Source organism: Salvelinus fontinalis, chromosome 21 (genome assembly GCF_029448725.1).
Source record: "Salvelinus fontinalis isolate EN_2023a chromosome 21, ASM2944872v1, whole genome shotgun sequence".
Classification (NCBI taxonomy): Eukaryota; Metazoa; Chordata; class Actinopteri; order Salmoniformes; family Salmonidae; genus Salvelinus; species Salvelinus fontinalis.
In genome coordinates this window covers 22295579-22308170 of record NC_074685.1, presented here as the reverse complement: position 1 = coordinate 22308170, position 12592 = coordinate 22295579, and the positions used below count along the sequence as shown (strand labels likewise).

Here is a 12592-nt window from a genome sequence, read left to right as displayed (position 1 = left end):
ACACACACACACACACACAAGATGAGCGAGAGAGAACAAGACACACACACACAAGATGAGCGAGAGAGAGCGAGACACACACACACAAGATGAGCGAGAGAGAGCGAGAGCGAGACACACACACACACACAAGATGAGCGAGAGAGAGCGAGACACACACACACAAGATGAGCGAGACACACACACACACACACACACACAAGATGAGCGAGAGAGAGCGAGACACACACACACACACAAGATGAGCGAGAGAGAGCGAGAGCGAGACACACACACACACAAGATGAGCGAGAGAGAGCGAGACACACACACAAGATGAGCGAGAGAGAGCGAGACACACACACACAAGATGAGCGAGACACACACACACACACACACACAAGATGAGCGAGAGAGAGCGAGACACACACACACACACAAGATGAGCGAGAGAGAGCGAGACACACACACACACACACACAAGATGAGCGAGAGAGAGCGAGACACACACACACACACACACAAGATGAGCGAGAGAGAGCGAGACACACACACACACACACAAGATGAGCGAGAGAGAGCGAGACACACACACACACACACAAGATGAGCGAGAGAGAGCGAGACACACACACACAAGATGAGCGAGAGAGAGCGAGACACACACACACACACACAAGATGAGCGAGAGAGAGCGAGACACACACACACACACACAAGATGAGCGAGAGAGAGCGAGACACACACACACATACACACACACAAGATGAGCGAGAGAGAGCGAGACACACACACACATACACACACACACGATGAGCGAGAGAGAGCGAGACACACACACACACACACGATGAGCGAGAGAGAGCGAGACACACACACACACACAAGATGAGCGAGAGAGAGCGAGACACACACACACACACAAGATGAGCGAGAGAGAGCGAGACACACACACACACACACAAGATGAGCGAGAGAGAGCGAGACACACACACACACACACAAGATGAGCGAGAGAGAGCGAGACACACACACACACACAAGATGAGCGAGAGAGAGCGAGACACACACACACACACAAGATGAGCGAGAGAGAGCGAGACACACACAAGATGAGCGAGAGAGAGCGAGACACACACACACACACACAAGATGAGCGAGAGAGCGAGACACACACACAAGATGAGCGAGAGAGAGCGAGACACACACACACATACACACACACAAGATGAGCGAGAGAGAGCGAGACACACACACACACACAAGATGAGCGAGAGAGAGCGAGACACACACACACACACACAAGATGAGCGAGAGAGAGCGAGACACACACACACACACAAGATGAGCGAGAGAGAGCGAGACACACACACACACACAAGATGAGCGAGAGAGAGCGAGACACACACACACACACAAGATGAGCGAGAGAGAGCGAGACACACACACACACGAGACACACACACACACAAGATGAGCGAGAGAGAACAAGACACACACACACAAGATGAGCGAGACACACACACACACACACACAAGATGAGAGAGCGAGAGCGAGACACACACACACACACAAGATGAGCGAGAGAGAGCGAGACACACACACAAGATGAGCGAGAGAGAGCGAGACACACACACACAAGATGAGCGAGACACACACACACACACAAGATGAGCGAGAGAGAGCGAGACACACACACACAAGATGAGCGAGCGAGAGCGAGACACACACACACACACACAAGATGAGCGAGAGAGAGCGAGACACACACACAAGATGAGCGAGAGAGAGCGAGACACACACACACAAGATGAGCGAGACACACACACACACACACAAAGATGAGCGAGAGAGAGCGAGACACACACACACACACACAAGATGAGCGAGAGAGAGCGAGACACACACACAAGATGAGCGAGAGAGAGCGAGACACACACACACAAGATGAGCGAGACACACACACACACACACAAAGATGAGCGAGAGAGAGCGAGACACACACACACACACACAAGATGAGCGAGAGAGAGCGAGACACACACACACACACACAAGATGAGCGAGAGAGAGCGAGACACACACACACACACACAAGATGAGCGAGAGAGAGCGAGACACACACACACACACACAAGATGAGCGAGAGAGAGCGAGACACACACACACACACACACACACACACACAAGATGAGCGAGAGAGAGCGAGACACACACACACACACACACAAGATGAGCGAGAGAGAGCGAGACACACACACACACACACAAGATGAGCGAGAGAGAGCGAGACACACACACACACACACAAGATGAGCGAGAGAGAGCGAGACACACACACACACACACAAGATGAGCGAGAGAGAGCGAGACACACACACACATACACACACACAAGATGAGCGAGAGAGAGCGAGACACACACACACACACACACACGATGAGCGAGAGAGAGCGAGACACACACACACACACACACACAAGATGAGCGAGAGAGAGCGAGACACACACACACACACACACACAAGATGAGCGAGAGAGAGCGAGACACACACACACACACACAAGATGAGCGAGAGAGAGCGAGACACACACACACACACAAGATGAGCGAGAGAGAGCGAGACACACACACACACACAAGATGAGCGAGAGAGAGCGAGACACACACACACACACACAAGATGAGCGAGAGAGAGCGAGACACACACACACACACACGATGAGCGAGAGAGAGCGAGACACACACACACACACACAAGATGAGCGAGAGAGAGCGAGACACACACACACACACATAAGATGAGCGAGAGAGAGCGAGACACACACACACACAAGATGAGCGAGAGAGAGCGAGACACACACACACAAGATGAGCGAGAGAGAGCGAGACACACACACACAAGATGAGCGAGAGAGAGCGAGACACACACACACACAAGATGAGCGAGAGAGAGCGAGACACACACACACAAGATGAGCGAGAGAGAGCGAGACACACACACACAAGATGAGCGAGAGAGAGCGAGACACACACACACAAGATGAGCGAGAGAGAGCGAGACACACACAAGATGAGAGACAGTGAGAAACATTTAAATCAGGAGAGAGAACGCCAGAGAGGAGCCTTGGCAGTACAATTAGATATCCAACCAGATAAAGTGTGTTAAGAGAGTCAGACAGGCAGCCAGAGGAGGAGTGTGAAACAGTGTTAAACCATGCTTACAGTATTGGGGTTGGTGAGGTTTCTGGCATCAGTCAGCCAGCTGCTGAGGTGGTTGTATGTGCTTCTCCTGTGGCACACACACACACAGAAGAGGACATTAGTTACCATGGCGACATGCGACAAAACAGATTGTGCCACATCCTAAGTGGGGTCAAAGGTGCGGCGGTGAGATATGGCGACATGTCTGTGGGCCTGTATCTAAAACCTTTCACTAATAGAAAAGACGTTCTGACATTAGTTCTTAGTCTGAGGCACAGGTGTCAACATGCAGCGCTAAAATGACAGCTTGGGAAATGGGAGGGCAACAGGATGCAGACACCATGTTTGTTCGGCTAGAGGGGGGGGGGGGGGGGCACGTCTTGGTATGGCCTTTTTTCCTCTCCCACTCACATGTAGGCCTACAGACACAGACCAACTTTAATTCTAGACAGATCATCTGAAAAGGATGGGTTGTGTATTGTAGAACAGGCTGAGGAAGCTAGGAAGACTAGGATGAAGTTGACCCTAGAGGCTTATCTGAGGTCAGTTGTGTGTTTCTCAACCTAACGGTTTAGGTTAGGAGCATCTGACCCCAGATCTGGACCTACAGGCAGCTTCTACCTGGAGCTTCAATGTTCGGACACATCTGTGTGTGTGTGTGTGTGTGTTTGTACCTGGTGATGTCGTAGACCATGAGTGTGTGTGTGTGTGTTTGTACCTGGTGATGTCGTAGACCATGAGTGTGTGTGTGTGTGTGTGTGTGTGTTTGTACCTGGTGATGTCGTAGACCATGAGAGTGTGTGTGTGTGTGTGTGTTTGTACCTGGTGATGTCATAGACCGTGTGTGTGTGTTTGTACCTGGTGATGTCGTAGACCGTGTGTGTGTGTTTGTACCTGGTGATGTCGTAGACCATGAGTGTGTGTTTGTACCTGGTGATGTCGTAGACCGTGTGTGTGTTTGTACCTGGTGATGTCGTAGACCGTGTGTGTGTTTGTACCTGGTGATGTCGTAGACCGTGTGTGTGTTTGTACCTGGTGATGTCGTAGACCGTGTGTGTGTTTGTACCTGGTGATGTCGTAGACCGTGTGTGTGTTTGTACCTGGTGATGTCGTAGACCGTGTGTGTGTTTGTACCTGGTGATGTCGTAGACCGTGTGTGTGTTTGTACCTGGTGATGTCGTAGACCGTGTGTGTGTGTGTTTGTACCTGGTGATGTCGTAGACCGTGTGTGTGTGTGTTTGTACCTGGTGATGTCGTAGACCGTGTGTGTGTGTGTTTGTACCTGGTGATGTCGTAGACCGTGTGTGTGTGTGTTTGTACCTGGTGATGTCGTAGACCGTGTGTGTGTGTGTTTGTACCTGGTGATGTCGTAGACCGTGTGTGTGTTTGTACCTGGTGATGTCGTAGACCGTGTGTGTGTTTGTACCTGGTGATGTCGTAGACCGTGTGTGTGTTTGTACCTGGTGATGTCGTAGACCGTGTGTGTGTTTGTACCTGGTGATGTCGTAGACCGCGTGTGTGTTTGTACCTGGTGATGTCGTAGACCGCGTGTGTGTTTGTACCTGGTGATGTCGTAGACCATGAGTGTGTGTTTGTACCTGGTGATGTCATAGACCGTGTGTGTGTTTGTACCTGGTGATGTCGTAGACCATGAGTGTGTGTTTGTACCTGGTGATGTCGTAGACCATGAGTGTGTGTTTGTACCTGGTGATGTCGTAGACCGTGTGTGTGTTTGTACCTGGTGATGTCGTAGACCATGAGTGTGTTTGTACCTGGTGATGTCGTAGACCATGAGTGCGCCCGCGGCCCCCCTGTAGTAACTACGCGTGACGGCCCTGAAGCGCTCCTGGCCCGCCGTGTCCCAGATCTGCAGCTTGATCTTCTGGCCGCTCACCTCGATTATCCTCGTGCCAAACTCCACGCCAATCGTATGGGGGCAGTCCGCCATGACTGGAGGAGACAGAAAGATGGGGAAAAGGCACTGGTTGTTTGGCTAGGCAAGGAGGAATCTAATGAGGTTCCCCTAAAACCTCCAGAAATGTATTTAAATCAAACATGGCAGTGGAATTAATTCAATCTCACTTTAACAAGAGTCATGAGGAGCCTCAATGGAATGAACTGAACTACATCTCCCATCATGCAAGACTGACTCAGTAGACATAACACTTCCTCAGCCTGCCTTGTCTCCCTCCCTACTCTCCCTTTTTGCTGGAGTGTGATTAGATCAGATTGCTGTGATTAACCTGCTCTCTACTCCACTTATGCCGGGTGTACACTACACGACTTCCAAAAACCTAACGTCACTGAGCCTCTCACATTAAACCACTATCTTTCCTATAATTTATTCATCTTGACAACCATGTGGAGCAGACAGGGGGGCACAGCTTTCATATGTTCTTATGTTCTGAGCAAGGAACTTAAGTTAGCTTTTTTACATGGCACTTTTACTTTCTCCTCCAACACAGATTTTGCATTATTTAAACCAAATTGAACATGTTTCATTATGTATTTGAGACTAAATTGATTTTATTTATGTTAAGGTGAAATAAAAAGTGTTCATTGTTCATTCAGTATTGTTGTAATTGTCATTATTACAAATATATATATATATTTTTAAAACAGCCCGATTAATCGGTATCAGCTATTTTTGGTCCTCCAATAAATCGGTATCGAAAAATCGTAATCGGTCGACCTCTACTTGAAATATTTAGCCTGTGAACAGAGGTATAAAATATATATTTGCTTGTGAACAGAGGTGTAATGATTTGACACTGGCTTTGGTTAAAGGCAAGTACAAATGCATACTAGTAGTCACATTCTGGGTGATGTGATACAACGTCTGGTGAACTCTCATTGGCTATTGCTGGTCACCACACTCAAAAATGTTCATTGCACATCTCGCACTACAAGGTAGGGTGGCAGGTAGCCTAGTGGTAAGTGAAAGGTCGCTGGTCCGAATACCCGAGCCGACAACGTGAAGAGTATGTTGATGTTCCTTTGAGCAAGGCACTTAACTCTAATTAGCTCCATGGGCGCCGTACTACTATGGCTGACCCTGTAAAACAACACCTTTCACTGCACAATTTATGTGACAAATTTTAAAAAGCATTGCCGATTGTGCTGATAACATCAAGCATGTTTATTTATTTATTTATTTAACCTTTATTTAACCAGGTAGGCAAATTGAGAACACGTTCTCATTTACAATTGCGACCTGGCCAAGATAAAGCAAAGCAGTTCGACACATACAACAACACATAGTTACACATGGAGTAAAAACAAACATATAATACAGTGAAAAAGATAAAAAAATAAGTCTATATACAATGTGAGCAAGTGAGGTGAGATAAGGGAGGTGAAGGCAAACAGATATATGTATAAATAAATAAAAATATAAAAAGGCCATGGAGGCGAAGTGAGTACAACACAGCAAGTAAAATAAAAACTAAAAAAAACACTGGAATGGTTGGTTTGCATTGGAAGAAAGTGCAAAGTAGAGACAGAAATAATGGGGTGCAAAGGAGCAAAATAAATTAATAAATAAATACAGTAGGTAAAGAGGTAGTTGTTTGGGCTAAATTGTAGATGGGTTATGTACAGGTGCAGTAATCTATGAGCTGCTCTGACAGCTGGTGCTTAAAGCTAGTGAGGGAGATAGGTGTTTCCAGTTTCAGAGATTTTTGTAGTTCGTTCCAGTCATTGGCAGCAGAGAACTGGAAGGAGAGGCGTCCAAAGGAAGAATTGGTTTTGGGGGTGACTAGAGAGATATACCTGCTGGAGCGCGTGCTACGGGTAGGTGCTGCTATGGTGACCAGCGAGCTGAGATAAGGGGGGACTTTACCTAGCAGGGTCTTGTAGATGACCTGGAACCAATGGGTTTGGCGACGAGTATGAAGCGAGGGCCAGCCAACGAGAGTGTACAGGTCGCAGTGGTGGGTAGTATATGGGGCTTTGGTGACAAAACGGATGGCACTGTGATAGACTGCATCCAATTTATTGAGTAGGGTTTTGGAGGCTATTTTGTAAATGACATCACCGAAGTCGAGGATTGGTAGGATGGTCAGTTTTACAAGGGTATGTTTGGCAGCATGAGTAAAGGATGCTTTGTTGCGGAATAGGAAGCCAATTCTAGATTTGACTTTGGATTGGAGATGTTTGATGTGGGTCTGGAAGGAGAGTTTACAGTCTAACCAGACACCTAGGTATTTGTAGTTGTCCACATATTCTAAGTCAGAGCCGTCCAAAGTAGTGATGTTGGACAGGCGGGCAGGAGCAGGCAGCGATCGGTTGAAGAGCATGCATTTGGTTTTACTTGTATTTAAGAGCAGTTGGAGGCCACGGAAGGAGAGTTGTATGGCATTGAAGCTCGCCTGGAGGGTTGTTAACACAGTGTCAAAAGAAGGGCCAGAAGTATACAGAATAGTGTCGAATGTGAATATATTGGCATGTCTGGGACTACTCAAATACGGGATCGGTAGCCCTCAGATTGTGTCTCTAACCCACTCACATTAAACGACCGCCGGTGATGGCCACATGCCCCGAGTAGGCAACGACATAGGGATTTTGTCTCCGATCTCAAAAACTTGTCTGGGACAGCTTAATCAGGGCCAAAAGCATGTTGTGTACACCCAGCTTTACTGTAACTACACTCCCTCCTTCCCCTGCTCAATCTCTCTCTCGCTATAAACTACCATACAGAACAGCCTTCCTGTGACACAGCTAGCACTAACTGAAAGTATTAACAGAACCCATATACACATACAGAACGACACAGGCACATCCAACCACACAGAAAAATCAGGTCCGCTCTTGATCGTATACAGACACTTCACCTCCATTGTGAGGCAACAGAGAAGGCAGTTGGTGTCAATTTCAGACTGGCTGATCTGCCAGTTGGTTTTTACCACCTGCGTTTCAATGTTACCCAGTGGCAGGGAGGAAGCCTTCAAATCTGACATTCAGCACTGACAAAGCAGCAGCCTGTTTGCTCAGAGTCTATGGGCCACTTGTATGACTGAGACTGAGCCGTGCAGGATGAGATGCGAGATAGACCAATGAGGAGCAGAGCATCTGCACTTAATGCTGCTAAAACTGCCATAAAAAAAAAAAAAAACATAGCCAGGCGCTAAAATAGAACTTGGTTCTATATTTGACACTTGACGCCCTGCATGTCCTGCCTCTCCCATTTACTAAATGGTTTTAGGAGCATATACCCACGTGGGTGATTGAAAAATGAACTGAGGTCCACACTCCATTCCAGTAGGTAGTGGTAACGGACTTTAAAAGTTGGTTGCCAACCACCATATAAAGAAAATAACTAGCTAGAAACGAATGAATTAATCCGAATAATTATCGGAGTAGAGAACACACGATTTTGTGTGACTCAAAATTCTACAACGATCCAGAAAAAAATAACTAGTGCATTTCAAGTAAAATAACAACCCAAAGTTAATGTCGAAGGACAAATTCGCTAGCAACAGCAAGCTAGCTAAATGGCCATGAATGTTTGTATTTCGACCTGTCCTCTAATTAATATAGTTGGTTCAGAGTTCGTGTTGCTATTTCAACCTGCGTGTCCTGATCGTGTCTGCAGTGGATGGACAAAATCAACATGCGCGCGATGACAGACGCAGACTCGTGCCCGGTCTAGTCAGTGTGAGGCTGATGGCATCAGAGGGGATTTAGAGTAGATTGAGTCGGAGGGTTGTGTCTGTCTGGAGTCAGTGGGGAGCCGGGATGTACTTACATTTCTTCTCTGTGAACTGATGAAGCAAACACGACTTCCCTACCCCCATGTCCCCTATGGAGAGAGAGAAGGTGAGAGGTGTTAGGATCCATGTTCAATCTCAACATAACATACAAGATGGACTATAATTATTTTGCAGACGTAACTTATTTCCTATGATGTCATATCTAGGGAGGAGTTTTCCATGACCACTTGGTCTGACCAGGAAAGACTCTGGGCCCTAGTTGTAGCAGAGAAAGAGCATATTCCCTCTCCTCTTCAGACATTAACAGATTCTATCTACACATGTGAGAGCACTTGAAGAGGCAGCATAAATAGGCCTGCAGGGCTTTGACTGAGTGGAAGGCTGGTATGGTTACCTCCAGTTGAGTGGGGGAAAGCAGAGCACCTTTTGTTTGTTTAGGCCTATACACTAATGTCTGCTCTAGCTATGGAGCTAAAGTGATGTGTGTAAAGTGTGTGTTTGTGTTGTATGACCACATTGATGTCTGCGTAACAGACAGCAAACAAAAGAAGAACATGACAGAGCCTTTTGGCTGTTCTCAAACAGGTCCACAACCAGATAAACAAGGGAAATGTGTTGACATTAAGGTGGGGCTTTTAAGGCCTCAATGCACCACGGCAAACTACCTACAACTAGTTGGAGAGATGTTGAGATAGTGTTTTCCCATCTGTTTGGGACCTTTTAAAACAGGGCAGTTAAATCACTATTTCAAAAAGTGGACCACCTCCACAAATGTAAGCTATTCATGCTCAATGCTCACTTTTTTTTCTGTTAGTAATTTAGACCAGACAGAAGGAGAGCAATAATGAATGTATTCATGTAATTTGTTTATTACCCTACTACTAGTACATTGTTGGTTCATTTTAACAAACAGTTTAGCTTGGCTTAGGCTAGCTTCCTGGGAAAACAATTATTGATGAAAATGTTTCAAGTCACTTCAGGTGGTAACCTCATACTGCATCCAAATAAGCTGCTGGGGTCATGGGTAGGGCCTGGGGTTTTAGTCTCTAGTCTCCTGATGGGAACTCTTCCAGGGCTTGTGTAGGAGAGCAGCCATAGCGTCTCACAGAGTTGTATACTAACTGCAGCCACTGGGTGACCCACATACAGCATAGTAGTATAAATAACAAATACAGGCCTCCACTCCAGTCCCTCAGCACACTTACCGATGATAATGTATTTGAAAATGTAGGAGTAGTTGTACGGTGCGGTGGCCATCGTGGCTCTGAAAGAGAGAGAGAGAACGCTTAGAGGATTCAGAGACAATGTAGCCCACGTGCTGGGTGAATCAGGGTGGTGTTTGTGGGTCTATGAATCAATTCTCTGGTATCATGCAGAAACCACACATTATCAATACATTTTGTCTGTCAACATCACTCACAATCCCATTTAATTGTACAGTGCTTGGGCTGACCACACAATTACAGTGCCTTCAGAAAGTATTCATACCCCGTAACTTTTTCCACATTTTGAGTTACAGCATGATTTCAATTGATTTCTCATTCATCTACCCACAGAAACTCCATAATGACAGTGAAAACATGTTTACACATTTATTGAAAATGAAATACAGAAATCTCATTTGCTTAAGTATTCACATCCCTAGGGGTCAATACTTTGTATAAGCACCTTTGGCAGCGATTACAGCTGTGAGTATTTCTGGGTAAGTCTAAGCGCTTTCCACACCTGGATTGTGGAACATTTGCCCATTATTCCTTTCAAAATTATTCAAGCTCTGTCAAATTGGTTGTTGATCATTGCTAGACAACCATTTTCAGATCTTGCCATAGATTTTTAAGTAGATTTAATTCAAAACTGTAACTCGGCCACTCAGGAACATTCACCGTCTTCTTGGTAAGCAACTCCAGTGTCGATTTGGCTTTGTGTTTTAGGTTATTGTCCTGCTGAAAGGTGAATTAATCTCCTAGTGTCTGGTGGAAAGCAGACTCAACCAGGTTCCTTCAGGATTTTGCTTAGCTCCATTTCGTTTCTTTTTTATCCTGAAAAACTGTGTTGGATTTGCCCCAAACATAACACTTTATATTCAGGACAAAAAGTGAATTGCTTTGCCACCTTTTTTGCACTATTACTTTAATGCAAACAGGATGCATGTTTTGGAATATCTTTGTATTCTGTAAAGGCTTCTGACTTTTCACTTTGTTAATTAGGTTAGTATTTGAGTAACTACAATGTTGTTGATCCATACTCAGAGTTTAATGGCTTTGATAGGAGAGAACTAACTGTTTAAAGTCACCATTGGCCTCATGGTGAAATCCCTGAGAGGTTTCCTTCCTCTCCAGTAACTGAGTTAGGAAGGACGCCTGTATCTTTGTACTGACTGGGTGAATCGATACACCAATAGGTGTCCTTCTTTGCGAAGCATTGGTAAACCTCTATGGTCTTTGTGGTTGAATCGGTGTTTGAAATTCACTGCTCGACTGAGGGACCTTACAGATAATTGTTTGTGAGGGGTACAGAGATGAGGCAGACTTTTTAATCACTATTATTACACACAGAGTGAGTTCATGCTATTTATGTGACTTAAGCAAATATTTACTCCTGAACTTATTTAGGCTTGCCAATAACAAAAGGGGTTGAATACTTATTGACTCAATATATTTCAGCTTTTCATTTTTAACTAATAAAAAATAAAATGGAGAAACAACTCCCCTGACATTATGGGGTATTGTGTGTAGGCCAGTGACAATTTTTTAATTCAGGATGTAACAACAAATTGTGGAAAAAGTCAAGGGGTGTGAATACTTTCTGAAGGAACTTTCTCTACTGCAGCATTGTGTCTAGCTGCTCACCACTGCAACATTGGGCCTATAGATTTAGCAATATGGTCAGGAAAGAATTGTCACCATGTCTCAGAACGTACTATACAGACAGAGCAGCTGGTTTGCTGTCTGAGAAATAAACAGAATTCTAGGTAGTATGAATCATTCCTGATTTCTCAAGATTCCCGTCATGTGATTTCTCAGTTAGACGGCAGGCCCAGCACCACTGATCTCTCAAACATATGGGTAGGATTCAACCTAGTCTCAAAAACCCCACCCTAGGCAACAGTAACTAGGGTCTGGTTTCAATGATGGACTCCTTTGGCAACTTCGATAAAGGAAAAATATTTTTCAGGGGTGGGTGCTCTTCAGACAGACAACTCTCCCAACAAATCACAAGGCAGACATGCTAGAACACTGCGATCCAAAACCAAAACTTTACAAGCTAAACCTTTAGAGGTTTTAGTAAAGGTAGTAGTTGAGGCAAACTAGCCACTTGTGAAATGCACTCATTAAAAGTAACCTCTGATCCCTTTTGCTAGATTATTTGGTATTTTATTCAAGCGGTTAAGGTAGTGACATCGGCAGTAATGTAGTTGCTCTATGCCAAAAGAGTCCATCATTGAAACCAGCCCGTAGTCACTGTTGCGCCTAGGGTCTGGTTTTTGAGACTAGATTCAACACAGCTAGAGATGAAACCATCAGATAGCAATGTATCTGACCACAAAGTCAACATATCTATATATATATATATGAAATGAATCTACACGGCCTAACCAAACCAATGTCTGTCCATCAAATCAGCATGAAGTCATCAAGCTTCAGACAACTGACACTGGCTTCGTCCCAATTAGGCCATCTCTTGTTCCTCCCAAAG

General features: G+C 45.5%; 1 protein-coding gene across 1 annotated transcript in view; it reads right to left on the bottom strand.

Moving 5' to 3' along the window:
• The window catches only part of LOC129818451 (ras-related protein Rab-14), a 28366-nt gene that overhangs the window by 7533 nt on the left and 8241 nt on the right, over positions 1 to 12592 (bottom strand). Inside the window, exons 2-5 of the mRNA XM_055874326.1 lie at positions 10102 to 10160; positions 8932 to 8985; positions 4958 to 5135; positions 3207 to 3273 (exon numbers count right to left, since the gene is read on the bottom strand). Of these exons, the coding sequence (XP_055730301.1) occupies positions 3207 to 3273; positions 4958 to 5135; positions 8932 to 8985; positions 10102 to 10153 (351 nt within the window). The 5' untranslated portion in view covers positions 10154 to 10160. The remainder of the gene's footprint in view (positions 1 to 3206; positions 3274 to 4957; positions 5136 to 8931; positions 8986 to 10101; positions 10161 to 12592) is intronic.